Here is a 19397-nt window from a genome sequence, read left to right on the forward strand (position 1 = left end):
CCCCCCGCCAACACACACACACATACATTTGGGCCCTAAGCATGTGACTAGTTCGTCTATGTGTTAATCCATCCCTGGCCAGGTTGCTGGACGTTGTCAGGATTTAGGTGTCTGTACACATGCTTAGCTACTGAAGTTTATGTGCCTCAGGAACTTTAATGGCACAAACGTGTGCCAAGGAACTCTAGGCACCTGCAGGGTTGGGTGGCAGCTGAATGGGGGTTTTGCGAATGCCAATGAATGTTGGACCTAGGTGCCCAAACGGGCAGTGAGCACATAGGTCCCTTTGTGAATCTGGCCCACAATTATTTCAGTAATGATAGGAATTCAACACAGTAGAAACTGGAGACTGATTGAAACTCTTGTGGAAAATATGACATCTGTGAGATACTCTGCATGCTGGGTGCAGGGCAAGAGTAACAGGGAATCTAGGGCTACAACTTTCTATGGCTCTTTTTGTTTTTAAGATCTTGTATAGTTTAGATACATCATATGCATATGAGCCTATTACTAGTTTTTCTTCATTTTCTACTTGCAGCATTCATTCATGTAATTGTAACAATATTCCTTTAAATGTGTTTATATTCATTTGAATCATTTGGCAAGATATACAGGGATAGATCTTCAACCAGTGTGAATTGCCATTGCATCACTAATGTCAGTGGCATGATGACATTCACATCAACTGAGCATTAAGCTCCGCAGTGTACACAAATAAAACATAAAGACAATGCATATGGGAGTACAAATTATTTTATACAATATTAATTGTACAAGAACTTGTCTGAATAAACCCTTCAAATTCAGCATATTTATCTCAATGTGTGTTTATTAAATTTCTTTTTAAAGAAATGAAAATGATCAGTTGAAAAATGCCTGATTGCTTTGGAAAGTTCATCCTATGATATGGTATGCAACTGGGCTGGAGTTTTAGTTAAACTTACCTTCATCTGTATCAGAATTTGGGATGACAACATCTTGTTCTGTAGCAAAATAATGAAATATTATTACCCAAATATTTACAAACATTTCAAATTACTCAAGCCCTTAAATATATGTTTGTGTGTCAAAATAATGGTAGCATGTTATTTTCCTTTTAAAAAAACACATATTTCATCCCAGTTCCTAGTGGATGTTGCTTTATATCACAATATCATGTAATATGGCACTCTTTGGCCTTCTCACCTTAAATGATCTGCAAATAACAAGTGGTCTACTAATAAATGTGTGCCAAATACCCCATTAATCAAGATTACAGGGTATTTTGCATCTAAACAACTACATATTGACACTTCTCTCCCTTTCTTTCTTGTTTCACTTGACTAATATCATCTGGCTCTCCTCCACTATGAGGCCACCAAAATTCATCATTCACCCATCTCAGGAAGCTTTGTGGAGCCGATAAGAAGGCATGTGGCAGAGTTATTTTATATTTAGGTGGTATGGTTGTGTGCTAAATGCTTCCTTTAGCCTGCTTAATAGTGATATTTGGCACATATGAAATAATTAAAAAGTTTCTTTATTGGACTTGATCCTTCAAGTTTTATTCAAACCATACATCCATTGAAATCAATGAGGATTTTGCCTAAATAAGGGCTGAAATGAAAGTACTTTCATTGTAGGTCCTATGCCATGATAGCAGAAGTGATGTAGGTCAAGATTTAAATGGCTAGTTGGTATGGAGATCTTCACACAATGGCAGTCTATAACTTACGTATATAAAAATATACTTATATATAAAATAAAAAGACTTCAAAATATTTAATTGCATTTTAAACTTTTCATATGAACTCTGTGGAAATAAAATACAAAAACATCCATGTGCACCAAATTCTCTCTCTCTCTGATAAACATATGCAAATACTCCTATACTTATACAGCACTGAGTAGGGAAATATTTATTATATTACTATTATTACAATGATTGTAAAAACAAGGTTACTTACCAGTAACTGTTGTTCTTCGAGATGTGTTGCTCATATCCATTCCAATGTAGGTGTGTGCGCGCCCCGTGCACAGATTCCCGGAACTTTTTTCCCTAGCAAGCCCCGCATGGCCAGCTCAGGCGCCCCCTGGAGTGCCGCGCTCATGTCGCGGTATAAAGGGCGCTGCTGGCTGCGCGGGTCCCCAGTCCCTTCTTTCTGCCAACTCCGACAGCGGGGACGGGGGTGGGTTTGGAATGGATATGAGCAACACATCTCGAAGAACAACAGTTACTGGTAAGTAACCTTGTTTTCTCTCTTCGAGTGATTGCTCATATGCATTCCAATGTAGGTGATTGCGTAGCCGTACCTTGGAGGAGGGTAGGAGTTATCGGTGACCTGCTCTAGACAGCACGGCTCTGCCGAACCCTGCGTCTTCCCTTGCTTGTTCCACGATGGCGTAATGCGATGTGAACGTATGGACTGACGACCAGGTCGCTGCCCTGCAGATGTCCTGCAGGGGAACCCTCTCTAGAAAGGCAGCGGAAGAGGCCTGGGCCCTAGTGGAGTGTGCTCTCACCGGCCCTGGGAGGGGTACTCCTGCCTGCTCATAGCATGCTTTAATGCAGGCAGTAATCCACTTGGAGATGCGCTGGGTGGAGACAGGCAAGCCCTTCATCCTATCCGCCACAGCCACGAAGAGCTGTGTCGACTTCCGGAAAGGCTTGGTCCTCTCGAGATAGAAGGCCAAGGCTCGCCTGACGTCCAGCGAATGTCCCCTCCTTTCCTCCTCCGACCCATGGGGTTTGGGAAAGAACACAGGAAGGAAAATGTCCTGGTTACAGTGGAACTGAGACACCACCTTAGGCATAAAAGCCGGGTGAGGCCTCAGCCAGACCTTATCCTTATAAAAAACCGTGTAGGGGGCTCCGAGGTTAACGCCCTCAGTTCGGAGACCCTTCTGGCCGAGGTGATAGCCACTAGGAAGGCCACCTTCCATGACAAGAGTAGAAGGGAGCACGTAGCCAAGGGCTCGAATGGGTGACCCATCAGCCCGTTGAGGACCAAGTCGAGGTCCCAGGGTGGCACCGGGTCCCGCACCTGAGGGAAAGTCCTCTCCACCCCCTTAAGGAACCTCACCGACATAGGGTGAGAAAACAGGGAGCGGCCCTCCATGGGTTGGTGGAAGGCCGAGATGGCTGCCAGGTGGACCTTGAGGGAGGCCAAAGCCAGGCCCTGCAGTTTAAGCTGCAGTAAGTACTCCAGGATGGCCTGAATAGGGGAGATGCTAGGGTGTAACCCTCTCGCTTCTGCCCACCCCGAAAACCTCCGCCACTTAGTTTTGTATGTTACTTGCGTGGACGGCTTCCTGCTGCCCAGGAGGACCTGTTGAACCTGCATAGAACAGGCCCTCTCTCCCTCCGTCAGCCACAAAGTCTCCAGGCGGTAAGGTGGAGGGAGGTCAGGTCGGGGTGCAACAATCTCCCATGGTCCTGGGAGATCAGGTCGCACCGTCTGGGTAGCGGAATCGGTTCGGTGATGGAGAGGTCGAGCAGCATACTGTACCAATGCTGCCTCGGCCACGCTGGAGCAATCAGTATAACGTCCGCCCTGTCCCTCTTGATCTTTAGGAGGACTTGGGGCAGGAGCGGGACAGGGGGAAAAGCATACATTAACTCCCCTGTCCAGGGAACCAAAAAGGCATCGGACCGAGAGCCCGGCTCGCGACCCCTGAGCGAGCAAAACCTCGGGCATTTCCTGTTCTCCGCTGTAGCGAACAGGTCCAGACGGGGAGAACCCCACCGTTGGAAAAGGGAAGCCACTATGTCCTGGTGTAAGGACCATTCGTGGCGGGGAGAAAAAACTCTGCTGAGGCGGTCCGCCTCGCTGTTTCGTACCCCCGGGAGGTGAGAGGCAGATAAATGAAAACCGTGTCTCACCGCGAAATTCCAGAGGTGAATGGCTTCCTGGCAAAGTGCCGAGGAGCGTGCCCCCCTGCCTGTTCATGTAGAACATGGCTGCCGTATTGTCCGTAAGGACTTGGACCACTCTGCCCCTGAGGAAGGGGAGGAAGGCCCTGCAGGCCAACCGGACTGCTCTGAGCTCGCGCACATTGATGTGCAGAGCTCTCTCCTCCAGAGACCAAAGCCCTTGGGTGCCCTGATCATGAGAAATGTGGGCTCCCCATCCCCGATCGGATGCGCCTGTGATGAGCGTCACAGATGGGGTGAACTCTCTGAAGGGGACTCCCATCATCACTTCCCTGGGGTCCCTCCACCAATCGAGGGACGACAGCACCTGTGGGGGAACCAGGACCACTCTAGTTAGAGAATGCCTGTGTGGTACATACACCGAATTCAACCACGCCTGGAGAGGTCTAAGCCTCAATCGGGCCAGTCTCACTACATATGTAGAAGCCGCCATATGTCCCAACAGCTGCAGGCAGTGCCTGGCTGTCGTCATGGGGGACAAGTGGAGATCCGATATTATGGCTGCCATCGCCTCAAATCTTGCCTGAGGCAGGAAGGCTCTGGCTTGTACTGCATCTAACCTGGCTCCAATAAACTCAATACATTGAACCGGAGTGAGTGTGGACTTTTGCTCATTGATAATCAGCCCCAGTCTAGCACACAAGTCGCGTGTGAGGAACAGACTATGTCTCACATGGGCACTCGACCTCCCCCTGATTAACCAGTCATCCAGGTAAGGGAAGATTTGAACACCTTTACGGCGCAGGTGGGCTACTACCACAGCCATGAACTTAGTAAAAATCCTGGGTGCTGAGGAGAGCCCAAAGGGTAGGGACCGAAACTGATAATGGTGTCCCGCTACCACAAACCTCAAAAACCGCCTATGGGCCGGTAATATCGAGATGTGAAAGTATGCATCCTTCAAGTCCAGGGCAGCATACCAATCCCCTGGGTCAAGGACCGGAATGAAAGTGGCGAGAGAGACCATACGAAACTTAACTCGCCTAATATATCTATTTAGGCCACGGAGGTCCAGAATGGGCCTAAGGCCTCCCTTCGCCTTGGGGATTAAGAAATACTTAGAATAAAAGCCCCTGCCCTCTTCGGCCAGTGGGACTTCCTCCACTGCCCCCAACATGAGGAGCGACCCAATCTCCTGCACCAGGAGCTGAACCGAGGCCGGATCCCCAATGTGGGACAGCCTTGGGGGGGTGTTGGGAGGGGAGGTTGTAAGCTGGAGGGCATACCCTTTGGCAATCACCTCCAGGACCCAGCGGTCCGTAGTGATGGCTTCCCATTCTGAAAGAAAAGGGCGAAGCCTGTCCCCAAACGGCCGACCAGGATCCCAGAGAGAAGGAAGAGTACTACCCTCCTGCTCTGGGTCAAAAACGTTTATTAGGCTGATTACCCCCTTTTGCAGGCCCATGCTGGCCCCTCGCAGAGGACCCCTGACGGCCTCCCCTGCTGGGACCACGGTAGCGCTCACGACCCCTCCTCTGCTGGGGTGGTCGAGGAGCCGGCCTGGGCGGGGGCGGTGGTTGCCCTTGGACCTGCGGTCTGGACTGCTGCCTGGAGGCCTGAGGAGTATACAACCCCAGAGACTTCAGGGTGGCCCGAGAGTCCTTGAGAGCGTGGAGCTTGTCGTCTGTCTTTTCCGAAAACAGACCCAGGCCATCAAACGGCAAGTCCTGGATAGCCTGCTGAACCTCTTGAGTGAGGCCAGAGGCTTGAAGCCACGAGCAGCGGCGCATCACCACCGCCGAGGCCATTGCCCTACTGGCTGTGTCAGCCGCGTCGCTAGCCACCTGCAGCGCAGCGGTAGCCACCGCAGATCCTTCATGCAGAACCGTGGAAAAATCCGCCTCCTGGTCAGGGGGCAGCTGGGAAGCAAACCTCTGCATCGAGGCCCACAGGTTCTTATTATACTTCCCAAACAAGGCCTGGTGGTTCGCTACTCTAAACTGCAGCGCCGCAGTAGAGTAGATCTTCCTCCCGAACAAGTCCAGTTTACGGCCCTCCTTGTCCTTAGGGGTGCTACCCTGACCCCCCTGACGGTCCCTCTGGTTGGCCGCATCGACCACCAGAGAACTGGGCGCAGGGTGGCTGTATAGAAATTCAAAGGGTTCCTTGGGGACATAATATTTCCGTTCCACCCCCTTAGAGGTGGAAGGCAGGGAGGAAGGGGTCTGCCACAGCTTCCTCGCTATCTTCATGACATTGTCATGCACTGGCAAGGTCGCCCGGGAGGGTCCTAGAGAGCCCGAGGGCCCAAAGAGGGAGTCCTCCTCCTCAGACATGAGCTTAAACTCCATGCCCAAGTTCTCAGCAGCCCTCTTTAGGAGGTCTTGGTGGGCCCTGAAGTCAAACAGGGGCCCTTTACGATCCCTTGCTGCTGCCTCATCCGGTGACGATGAGGAAGAGAAGGGTAGGGGTGCGGAAGAGGGTCCCTCCCCAGGGTCCGAGTCCTCCGAACCCTGCTCATGAACCTTAGGGGCCGGGGGGACTGGGGGGCCACCACAGAATGCAATGACACCGAGCCCTGGGGCATAGAGGCATTCCAGGGTCCCCAATACGGCCACTGCCAAGGTACCTGGGCCCACCCCGCGGCCTGCAGGGAAGGCTGATGGAGCCGCACCGCCCTAGTGTCACCAGAGCCCCCCGTGCGTCGCTTATGTCGCCGACGCGTGGAGCGGTCCGATGAGGACGACGTGGACCGGTGCCGACGTCTGCGGTGCCGGCGGTGAGAGGAGGACGGGGACGACGACGACGACGCACCCGACCTGCCCCTGCGGCGAGAGGACTTGCGATGCCGCTTGCCCCCTCGAGACCGAGAGCGGTGCCGACGATGGTGACGCTGAAGGGAGTCCAGCCGTCCCGAGGTCGGTGCCGGTGCCATCACCGGTGCCGGTTGCAACGGTGCCATCATCGGTGCCGGCTGCAACGGTGCCATCATCGGTGCCGGTTGCACCGGTGCCGGAGCCGGCAACAGTGCTGAAGCAGGCGGCGGTGCCGGGATCGGCGGTGCCGTCAGATGTGAGTCGCTGCCTCTCGAAACGACCGACAGTGACCTCGATCGGTGCCGGGACGGGCTCCGCACCGTAGATCGGGAGCCCGAATCCCGATCCCCGCTCGAATCGGAGCTGGATCTGCGGCTCCGGCGACGGACTCGGGACCGCCCACGGTGCCGCGGTGCCGAGTCGCTCGACGACCTAGAGTCGGAGCTCGGAGGGGAGCCGACGCTCTCCACCCTCCGTGACCGTCTGGCAGGAGACTTAGATTGGGAGCGTCTCCAACCACCGGGACCACCCAGCGCGGGTTTGCCCCGAGACGCGGGTCCCTTGTCCCTCGGCCGAGGGGGGACGGAGGCGTGGGCAAGGCCATGAGGGCTCGTGCCGCAGTAAACGCCTCCGGCGTCGACGGCCCTTGCAGGTGCACTCCCCCACTACCAGGAGTCGGGGGAGGCAGCCCGCGTGGAGACCCCGGTGCCGGAGTAATCTCAACGGCGCTTGGCTGGGGCGTCTCCATACTTCCTCCACCCTGCGCGGGCCGGAGGGAGATCTTGGGTGCGGCCGAAGGCCGTGCCGTCTTCTTGGCCACCTTAGAGGCCCGCGGCGGTGCCGAAAGCGGTGCCGGTGGGGGGGCGCTCCGCACCGACGACACACTCGGTGCCGACGGAGACCGGGACGGCTCGGAAGCTGGACGGAGCGCCGACTCCATTAGAATCGCCTTTAGCCTCGCGTCTCGTTCTTTCTGGGTCCGAGGCTTAAAGGACTTACAAATCTTACATTTGTCTCGACGGTGTTCTTCTCCAAGGCACCGGAGACAGCGGTCATGCGGGTCACTAATAGGAAAGGCTTTAGTACACAAGACACAGTTCTTAAAGCCTGTGGACCCCGGCATGACTCCCAGCAGAAGAGGACCCCGTCCGGGGTTCTAACTTGTCACTACAACTACAAACTAACGAACTCTATAACTACTACTATAACAAGAAATGTTGAAAACAGTCAAACAACTAGGGAATGAGCTACTTGCACACAGCAAGAGGCGATAGTTCCAGTAACCGTCACAGGCGGAAAGAAGGAACTGGGGACCCGCGCAGCCAGCAGCGCCCTTTATACCGCGACATGAGCGCGGCACTCCAGGGGGCGCCTGAGCTGGCCATGCGGGGCTTGCTAGGGAAAAAAGTTCCGGGAATCTGTGCACGGGGCGCGCACACACCTACATTGGAATGCATATGAGCAATCACTCGAAGAGAGAATATAAATATACATAAAATAATAGAACATAAACATATTTACCTGGAATTTCTGGGTTTGGCTTTTGTTCACGTAGGGCTAAAACACAAAAACATCAGTATAGCTTAAACACACTGTATATTGTTCTATATTGTTCCAGTGAGAGAGTTTCCCAACTCTGCATTTTTCTGATTTTGCAGAAAGCAGTCATTAACTAGATGTTTGGACAGCCTTGGAAAACTCTACTTGCCTTGGCCAAATAATTTATTTACTGATTGATGAATAAAATACTGTTTATTTCTTTATTATCTTCATGGATGGGCGAGTATGTTTTATGCCTCTGCTACTAAATTTTGTTGATGATTTTTCAAGGTTGCATTAGATATGGCTGCTGGAAAAAACACCCAGATCATATGAATCAAGATTGTTTTTTGTTTTTATTCTGACGATATATAGTTTTTTTGGTACCCTCCATGCATAATTTGAATGTGAAACTTCAACCTGATTAGACTACTTAATTACAACAAAACTCAGAGCCAAACAAGAGACGGGTAAAGATGAGTCAGTGGGTGAGACACTTTAGAATAGTTTATCAGTCCAAACTGGAATTAAAGATTGGAATGTTTGGACAAATTCTACACAAATAAAATACCTAAATATAGGATTAACAGCTAGAAGACGTTCTCCCCATTTTCCACTCCTTCAAGTTCAAGCTTCTTCTTATCACCATCCAAGCACATTCTGCCCTCTATGCTTATTCTCTCTTATTTGTCATTTCTGAATTACACCATCTGTCAGACTGCTTATCTGTCCTCATCTCCCAAAACCATCTTTGTGCTTTCCTCCACGTTGCCCCTTATATTTGAAACAAATCTGTAAAGACACAACCATCTCCTTTAAATCATTCCTAGGGGCCCACTTCTATTGCACAGTTTATGATGGCTGGATCACAGGCAAAACATTCTTCCCAGTACCCCAATGCTTTAAAATAATTTGGAACCATAAAGTTGTGCATATAGCTACCCTGTGTAACCACATAAATGTCTCCCTGTTACCTTCATCTTATTCTCCCTCTTCCTCATTGTCCGTCAAACTCACTTGTCTTAAATTTAGATTGTAAACTCTTCAGGATGTGTCTTCCTCTATGTTTGTACAATGTATAGAGCAATGGGCTGCCCAAGCCCCTTTGAACATCACCATAATACACATAATAACACAGTGATTAGCTTTCTGATATAAACTGTATTTTGCCTGCCTTCTTCAACCTTAGACAAATCAAACAAAATTATCTGAAGTTTCTCTTGGATTGTCCTCCACCAAAAGAAAATTTGGGGGAATATTGAGGGGTAATCAGACAAGAGATACAATTGTGCAAGAGCTAGAGCAAGAGAGAATATAACAAGTTTAAAACAAAATAAAACATTTTTGGAAGAGTGGGCTGGTACAGACAGGAAACATTAATATTTGGTTGGATTCCCCATGGATCTATTGGGGGTGAAATACTTCCACCAGTCGTACCCATTCCCCAGCCATGGATATTTGGCACAACAGACAACTCTTTGCAGAATCTGGAGAAAGTGGGGAGGACAATACAATACTTCAGAGGCAAAGGACATTCCCTTCCAATGAAGACCCCTAAGGTATAATCTGTTCCCCCATCCCCTTAGTTTTCTGGCTTTTCCTCTTCCTCTAGAAGGAAGAGGAGGATAAGGATGTAATGAACAGAAACCAATAACATAAAATTGTGACAAATGTTTGCATAACTTTTATGAGAGCTTTCCTATCAATTGCATACTTTAAATGTAGGAATTCTTTATTCTCTAGTTTAAATTGACTGGAACAAAGAAGATAAATCTATGAAAGTTTAACCTCCACAGCGAGCTTGAGATTCATCCTCTCCAGCAAGGCAGTCCGCTTCCCCGTTACAGAGGTACTTATTTGAAATACACACATCTGAGTTACAATGGAAACTGTTGTTTTTGCATTCTGTAACAAAAAGAGAGCTCAGTTTGTATGGGATGGGATCAAACTGTACACCAAATGAATTGCTGTAGGAGACCTAATTTAACATTACTACAATGCAGCAACAATTATGAGAATAGTAAATATCGAATGGAACCAGACACTGGAAACATAAAGCAAAATGGATGCCATCAATGCTGTAAACTCCCCATTTTCCAACTTTGAAGCAGAGTTTCAATTTTTCAGGCTTTTAAAAGTTCTGGCTTTCATCAGTTTGGTGCCATAGTTCTCAAATTTTTTGAGTATGACCCATTACCTGTTTTTTCCAGAACTTTTGCCCACACCCAAACAACTGTCAGTCTTGTTAGTGTTCTTGATGATTTAAATGGGCATTTGGGATGCTCAACATCTCTCAAGACTGAGGCCAACATTTTCAAAAACAGGAGCCTAAAGTTAACCTACTAAGCCCATATTTACGCATCTAAGTGGCTTAAGAGCACAAGTTCTATTGACTTCAATGCTTTTGAAAATCCTACTGGGAGGTGTCTAAATATAGGATTAGGAACTGAACTTTAGGATTGTATTTTGAAAATATTGGCCATGGCCCTCAATTACAGTCAGGCACTCCTCTGTTGGGTGAAACTTTCCTATAAATTCTCATATGTGGCTTTTCACTTTATTATCACAAAAATGTGATACATTTTAAAGGGTAAAGCCAATGCTTTGCCAAGTTTGGCCAGGTTTTTTTTTTTTGAGTTATTTTATATTCTCCCATGCAAATCTATATTCAGAGATTTTTTATTTTATGGAAAAGGTGATGGCTCCTTAATACCAGTATAAGGGCTGGGGAAGACAGAATTTTACTTCAGTAGGCTTTGGATCAGGGCCAGAGTGATGAAAACAGCACTAATCACATGAACATGAATAAATCTTTTCATACACAAGCTTTGGGGTCAAGAAGTCTGTTCCACGGGTGTTTGGTAATTTAGCATCATCTTTGAACTTTAGAAACTTGACTTCAGTATTGTAAATATAATTGAAATACCATGTGAGAAGGTGAGATTTTGTTAATGGCACCCAGAAAAATCTGATTTTTATCTACACTTTCCAATTTCTAAAAGTATGCTCATCTAGTCAGGTCACATAGCCTGCTTCGGTTCCCTGTTTCCAGTTAAAATAGGTGGAATTTTAAATATTGAACACAGTGACTGCTCATGAACAAGCTCCAGGTAAAGATATTATTTTGTGAATATTTTTTCATAAGTAATAAATCTGGAAAATCTTAATTGGCTTTATGGACAATTCGCTATGAGAAAAAAAATGTAAACTTGTTGAATTATTTATTATTTGTCCATCTCTAATAATCCATTTTCAGTCCAACTGGCCACAATTTTTCCTTGGTTTATGACTCTTTATATTAAATAGTAAACTTTGATATTAAAGTTTGTCTTCTTCCTAAAAATCTTTTTTCTCTTTCTTTGTCCTAATACTAATAGATCATTCACATGCTTCAAGAAGTTAACTAGTGCCTAACTTTCCTTGCTTAACTATAATGAAGCTGTATTATTATCGCCTTAAACGGTTTTTCTTTTCCTCAATTGTATTGAAATAGGCTGATAATGCCTTATAGCTTTAAGGTATGAAAGTTTTCTATCAGAATATTGTACATAACTATAAGACATTTTAGAAGGGAGAATTACTATTACCTTTACAACACAATTCATCACTTAGGTCTCCGCAGTCATTGATTCCATTACAGGTTTCAGTCAAAGGAATGCATTTCTTATTAACACAATGGAATTGTGAACATTCTGTAAAGCAGGATGAAAAATAAAGTTCTTATTTATCTTTCTACAGCACCATAAACACACAAGGAAAACTTTTATTTGTTTATTTTTGCAAAAGTTGGGCCACAGCCTTCTTAGGAAATGATCCAAAGCCCAATAAAGTCAATAGGAATCTTTTCATTAATTTCAATGGACTTTGCATCAGACCTTCAGTATGATCTTTTCTTTTCCCCATCCAACTTCCAGCAACATGGCAAAGAGGATCTTCATTTTTCTTTGTTAAGGACTAAGATAGAGATGCCATTTCAGACCTACTGCGAGGTGGTGCATGTGAGTAATGTGCATATACTCTTCCCCTGGAAGGATATCACCATGTTTAAGGTGTCTCCAAACTCTTGCTTTTGCCATTGTGTCAAAGACAGAGAAGATCTGTATCCCTCTTCCGACCAGCTGCAACTCTCACTGATGCTACCAGAGCAGCCAAAGAAAGCCCAATTATCGTAAATTTCATCACGTAGAATATAAAAGTATGAAAAGTTTTAAACAAAAACATGGTTTAGTTTACACCAATGCAGGAGTTAAATTACTTTGGGACCAATCCTACAAGGTGCTGGGCACTTTGCAGAAGAACTAGGAATTCACATAATCAGGCTCTTGGCTGGTACCATGCTACTGGTTTTTTTAAATGGTCTGAATTGTATTACACATTCATCTTGGACAGAGCAATGGCTATAAGATTGCCACTGGCCACCACTCCAGCTAACCAGGGAAAGAAAAGACTTACTAGAGATGGTGAAAATTGCTCAAGAGAAGGATTTTAAGAAACCTTTCTTCAACTCCAGCGCCTTTGTTAGGTTTGGAGGGGGAATGGAGTTGTAGGCACAACATTTTGCCATGTTTTCTTTTGTGAAATTTTATTCCGAATATTTTATGAAAGAAGGTGAATTATTTTCTTTATCAAACTAACTAAAAGCTAAAAATTATTTTAAAAGCTATAAAAATGTAACTACAGTTAGAAGTAGCTGTGGCTGTGGTACCATATTTGATAGGCTAGAATGCAACTTCCTAACTGGATACACTGTTTAAACTGAAGAACCCTAAGTAGTGTTTAAAAAAAGATACATATTTTACCAACCTCTATCATCTTCTTTATGGCACACAACACTAGCAAAATTCTGGTTACTATTAATATTTGATCTCTTGATTAAAGAACATTCCATCAGGCTAGTCTCTAGCCCTCTGCAAGTAGCATGAAGACATTGAGATGAAGTTAAGGCAGATTCTGGGACTTCGAATTTCTTTTTGTGATGTTCAGCGCCTCTATGAAGATGTAAATAAAAAACCTCAAAATATATTATCATTGCACATAGAATTATTCATACTCAGTTATTGTGTAGCAGTGCCTTGATTTCCCTCCTGTACCATAAAGGTAAAGATGTTTAGGACATAGCTGAGAAAAATGAACACACATCATCTACTGACAACACAAAATGGTGGTAGGTAGGTGCACTGCATGAGTAAAAGGTGCCACCTTTGGAAACAAAATGAGGCTCTCATCTTGCAAATTGTTCTGCACAGTGTGCCTGTGTGCAGCTCCATCACAGTCAGTGGGGCCAGATCCTGAAAAGTATTTCAATGTCTAACTCCCATTGATTTCAGTGAGAGTTAGGCACCTACATAGCTGGATCGCTGCATGGCCATAGGATCCACCCCTGTGGAACAACTTGTAGGATCAGACATTTATGTGTGTGTGGACTTTGGGACCATCTGATGCTAAGCACCCCCAATTTCCATTAAAGTCATTAAAAATGTATGGTGCTGAGGACATAGTAGGACCAGGCCCTTAATGAGTTGTAAACCTTAGTAACTGTCAGAATTCCCCCAAATTCTCTCATCTTCTTGACCAACAGAACTTCAACAACAAAGATGTCTTTAAAAACATCCTGTAACTTTGCACTTGTTCCAAATTAGATTACTCTATTCATCTCATTTGTATCCTTATTCTTACTTTATTAGTGCCCTATCGTACCTGCAAGAAATTTGTATCAAGTATATAAACAACCAGAGAGCCTTGCCATGGCAATGTTGGGCATGTAATCCTCATCTAGGACTGAGTGAGCTTGGGTCTGAGGAGTTAAAGACTAGGACTGGGAATTAAACCCTAATCTCATAGGGGTGGTGTGGGCACTACAGCAAGATGTCCAGCCCTCACGCATATTTAGATTGTCAGTTGGCCCTACGCAGCCATGTAAGGGAGTACAGGAGTGTAAAGCTGGCCTCTTACATGGCTCTGTCTGGATAACCATGAGTCTGGGCACAGGTTAGAAAACAGGCTCTGTAGAGCTGCTCCTCTGTCCTGTGACCACGTAGGCTATGTGGTGGTCAAGAGGGCAGAAAGTGGGTGGAGCCTTGGCTCCAGCCCCCAATATTTTGACCAGTGGAGGATAGCCGGCAGGAGTGGGAGAAGTAAGCTGTACCCTGTAAAGGACAGCAGTAAGTTACTTCCTCTCTGAGCCAGAATTATCTCCCAGACCTCTTTCTGGGGAGGCACATCTGCAAATTGTCCATAACATAGGGCTAAGAAAAAATTCTTGATCTAGCCCTCAGTAAATGGTAGTTTAAATAAAAATGCTTATGATTTGAATATAAAATGTGTAACAACTATTTGTAATATACTAGATTACCAGGATAGAAATCTTTTGGCTTTTACTGTCAAATGATGAATTACATAAGCCTTATTAGAAGATTACAGTAGATATACTCTCCATGACTGTCCCCCCAGTCACGTGACCACAGGTAAGCAATGGTGCATTTTCATAAACATTGCAATTATCTAGATGAACCTCTGCCCTCCCCCAAAACTTACGTTTTAAAACCAAGATGTGTGCAGACAACATTTGCTTCATTCATACTCCACTCATTGTTACACATAAATAACTTCTCAGTATGATTCACAAGCTTTACTTGAATAAGACCCTCTGATTGTGAATCTGCATAGTCCAAAGAAATTTCAAATTTTTCTAAAAAAAAAAAACACCCCCCCAATAATATTGTTATTATTGCAGAAGTGTATCAGATGAAAGACAACCACTCCACAGCAATAAATATGTCATTATTTTAGAACTTGTAGATACGTAACATTAATATGAAGGGAAAATGTATTCGTGGATAGAGCACCAGACTGGGAATCAAGGCCCAAGGTAGTATTTCTGACTCTCCCACTGACTGACTTTGTGACCTTGGGCCAGTCACTTCATCTCAATATACCTCAGTTTTTCCTTTCAGTAAAATGAGGATAATGATTCCCACCTTTGTAAAGTGCTTTGAGATCTGTGAAGAAAAAGTTCCACAATAATGCTGGCTATTGTTACGCTTCCATCCACTCGTGCTGCTGGAAGGTCTCTGTTCCCCACAGCAAGCCACTCACTCTGCTCATGTTCTCAATAGCCCCTGTCCTTTAATGACTCCAAGCCATAGATTAATTCCCCTTGGAGCCCCTAAGGCCTCTTAAGCCCCTCTCCCATATCCCCCAGCTCTCCACCACACCTGATCATTTGTGGGGGCTTCCAGGAGCAGAAGTGGATGTAGGCAGGCAGGCCTGTCAAGTATTTGATTGTTATGATTGTCAACAAATACTACCTAGTTTTAATTACTTCTCTTTTGCTGCTTCACATTTTACAATTAAATATTTACAAGTAAACAGCCAAGCTCTCTGAGAGTAAAGAGTTAAGCATTCACCACCTGACTGTAACTGATAGTTTTGGAAAAAGATATTTGAATACCTGCAGGCATACAGTTTGCTTTATTCAGAAACTTCTCTTGTGGGTGCTGGCATTCATAGGTCTTTAGCTGACAATAATTTCGGAATGCCCTTCCACTGGAAGAACAAACCAAGGTGCCATTCCTTGGGCACTGGTAGGGAAGCTTGCAAATACAATTTCCTCCAACACATCTCTGCCATGGGTGACAGAAAATTTTCTTACAAGAGTTATGCGTGTACTTGTTATTTAAGCATTCTTTTATCAGATATGTCTCTTGCTGAACTGGTTGAACTTGCTGAACCAGCTCTTCCTCTTCAGAGGCTCTGCCCTGCAAGACATGAAATCAAAAATCAAATAAGACTAGGTAGCAAATCAAGTAAATCAGCTGATGTATAGGACCCAGTCCAACATCCACTAAAAGCATTGGGAATCCCTCCATTGACTCCAATTGGGTATTAGATCAGGCCTATCACTAGCTTTTTCCTTGTATTTTTATTGTCTTATGTGTGCAATAATGGGGTGTTGCACTTCAGGTGTTTGTAGTAGTATCCTTGGTCAACCCACCTTTCTTATTTCTCTTGGATTTGATTATCCCTCTTCTCTTTCTTTTTGCACCTTTCTGCTCTCTCTGATTTCCTTCAAATATTCCTTGACTTTTCAACACAGCAGATTATAGAATTTTTAAACTAATATCTTAACAAACTCAAATGGTACTGTAGATATATAGTGGGATTTACAGTAAATTGCAATTAAAAAGGCAGCAGCTGGATGTGTAGAAACAGATGTTCTTACTGGTCTAATCATGTTTGATTTTAATGTAACTTGCAAATATTTTTAAAGAACCACAGATAAGCAAACAATAAAGGTAAGAAAGAAACTTAAATCCACACTTAATTTTTTTATTGGTTTTAGGTCCACTGAAGTGACAATTATTTATATCAACCCCTTGGAAACTTGAAAATGAAATATATTTCCTGCCATTTTTTTCTTGCTTCGTGCAGAGACATAAGATTTATTGTGGTGTGGTTGCTAGCGAGTTCTGGATTTCAAGTACTGATTCTGGCCCTAATCCTGCAATGAGACTTGTGTGTGCTTACGCCTGTGCTCATGGAAATCCCCACTGATTTCATTGTGAACAAAGTGCTTTTATTTGCTTGCTATTATTTAAGAAAAAAATGTTGAAGCATAAAAAATACATGCATGTAATTTGCACACAGAAAAAAGATAAGCCAAAGGGACTATCAACCTTGAATGTGCCCATTAAATCAATACTACTCAAGTCTAAAGTACTAAGGGTGAATCCTGACCCCATTGAAGCTGATGAGTGTTTTGTTGTTGACTTTAGAGGGGCCAGGATTTCATCAAAAAACCTTACCCTGTTTTGTAATCTTATTTCATACTTCCTGCTATTCTCAGGCCAGTAATTAATTAAATTAAATTAATTATGCCTTTAAATGTACAGACCAACTATGAGCTAGATCCTGAAGTGTTTATTCCAGTATAACTCCCATTACTCCACTGGAAGTTTTGCCTAAGTATAAACTGAGTGAGGACTGCATGATTTGATTCTCTAGGGTCCCAATCCTGCAACTGACTGGACAGGCAAGCATCTGAGCCCCTTCAGAGCTCCTTGCAGGACTGGGCCTGGGACTATAATTGCAATAATTTTTCTCTAAAAACTCTTTTTCAGAAGCTTACTGACATACATTCCCAATTACAGTAATTACATGAAAGTAAAATGCATGTCACATTTCAAGTATTCGATTTTGGATTAAAATAATTGCATGGGTGCCATTAAAGGAAACATTTAAAAATAAAATATTTTCACCAGTTATTATTTAAGAAAAACTTACGGATGAATCAGCTTATTTAAAATAAATTAAATTCTTACCTGTAGTCCACAAATACAAAAGAAAGGACATGAAAAAACCAAGAAAACTAGTAGTACTTTCATGATGAAGAGTTTTTGTCTCTCTTGCTAGAGAAATTTCTCTCTGTCTGGTTCTTTTTAGCCTTAGGTATTTGTCTGTTTAATTTTTAACCATTAGTAAAATATTTAAATAGGTTGTTTAGAAGTAAAGTGCAAGAACCTCCACATTGACAGATAATTGCCTCAATCTAACTATTTTACCGTAACTGCAATATAAGATAGCAAAATTAAAGCCTTTTAAGTAAATGATTAAAAGGAGGATCCCATTAGGAGTTTATTTTTCATGCCCTAACGAAAAATCAATGGTCCCACTCCTGATTTTGCCAAAGAATACCACTGAAATTCTCAAGCTGCTTCCATTGCTTCCACATTAGTTATTAGCTGCTTCTATATATGTGCCTCCTTTGAGTTATCCTGGAATATAACGGATAAAAAAGAGGAATACCAGGATGTACTATCAACAGAGAGTTTCATATTTCAAGATTATGCTCTGTATACATTGCTTAACTATTTGGCAAGTGGTGAAAGGGGTATTGTGTGGTTTGTTATGGGAGTGTCAGTTCCTAGGAAAACCAGAATCAAAACAAAACCGAAGAATGTCTATCTTTTAGCACAAGTTAACACATATTCCAAAATGCCCCAAATAACAGAATTACATATGCACATTAATGCTCTCTTTATTTAAATAACACCTAGATAATGAGACAAAAAGACAGGCCTGATAATCAAAGAACAGATTAAAGAATATTTAGATAAGTCAGATGTATTCAAGTCAGGAGGGCCTGATGAAATTCACCCTAAGGTACTTGAGCTGACCAATATTAACAAACTTTGAGAACTCATGGAGGATGGGTGAGGGCCCAGAGGTCTGGAGTAGGGCAAATATAGTACCTATCTTTAAAAAAAGAGAACAAAGAAGATCTGGGGAATTATAGACCAATCAGTCTAACTTTGATACATGGAAGGATGTAGGAACAAATTATTAAATAATCAATTTGTAAGCACCTAAAGGATAATAGGCTGGTAAGAGGTAGTCAACATGGATTTATCAAGAACAAATCATGGCAAATCAACCTGATTTTCTTATTGAAGGTTTACTGGCTTAGTGGATGGGGGAAAGCAGTAGACATGATTTATCTTGATTTTAGTAAGCTTTTGACACAATCTCACATGACATTCTCACAAGCAAACTAAGAAGTCTAGATGAAATTATTATCAAGTGAATGCACAATGGGTTGAAACACCATACTAAAGAGTAGTTATCAATGGTTTGCTGTCCATGCATTGTTATCTAGTGGAGTTCCACAGGGGTCTGTCCTGGGACTGTACTATTTAATATTTTCATTAATAATTTGGATGATGGAATGGAAAGTAGGCTTAAAAAAGTTGCAGATGACCCCAAGCTGGGAAGGGTTGCAAAGACTTTGGAGGACAGGATTAGAATTCAAAATGAAGTGACAAATTGGAGAATTGGTCTGAAAACAGCAAGATGAAATTTAATAAAGACAAAATGCAAAGTACTACACCTAGGAAGGCAAAATAAAATGCAGATAAAAAATGGGGAATAACTAGCTAAGCAGTAGTACTGTTGAAAAGGATTTGAGGTTATAGTGGATCATAAACTGAATATGAGTCAACAATGTGATGCAGCTGCGAAAAAGGCAAATATCATTCTAGAGTGTATTAACAGGAGTGTTGTATGTAAGACACAGGAGCTAATTGTTTTGCTCTACTTGGTACTGAAGAGGCCTCAGCTGGAATACTGTGTCCCATTTTAGGTCTCAAAAGATGTGGACAAAGTGTAGAGAGATGAGAGAAGAGCAACAAAAA

At 44.0% G+C, this 19397-nt stretch overlaps 1 protein-coding gene across 3 annotated transcripts in view; it reads right to left on the bottom strand.

The window, feature by feature from the left end:
* CFI (complement factor I) overlaps positions 1–17973 on the bottom strand; it is a 37233-nt gene extending 19260 nt beyond the window's left edge. For 2 of the 3 annotated variants that reach the window (XM_067568266.1, XM_067568265.1), the window contains exons 1-7: positions 17529–17973; positions 15659–15965; positions 14743–14896; positions 13012–13196; positions 11796–11900; positions 9997–10113; positions 8191–8226 (exon numbers count right to left, since the gene is read on the bottom strand). In XM_067568266.1, the coding sequence (XP_067424367.1) occupies positions 8191–8226; positions 9997–10113; positions 11796–11900; positions 13012–13196; positions 14743–14896; positions 15659–15965; positions 17529–17591 (967 nt within the window). In that variant the 5' untranslated portion in view covers positions 17592–17973. Of the gene's footprint in view, positions 1–944; positions 984–8190; positions 8227–9996; positions 10114–11795; positions 11901–13011; positions 13197–14742; positions 14897–15658; positions 15966–17528 lie in introns of all 3 variants that reach the window. The other variant, XM_067568263.1, reaches the window with a different exon arrangement.
* Positions 17974–19397: the final 1424 nt, after the last annotated feature.

The sequence above is a fragment of the Emydura macquarii genome, unplaced genomic scaffold, assembly GCF_026122565.2.
Source record: "Emydura macquarii macquarii isolate MOO-44397 ecotype Brisbane River unplaced genomic scaffold, CSIRO-AGI_Emac_v2 contig_2863, whole genome shotgun sequence".
Taxonomy (NCBI): Eukaryota; Metazoa; Chordata; order Testudines; family Chelidae; genus Emydura; species Emydura macquarii.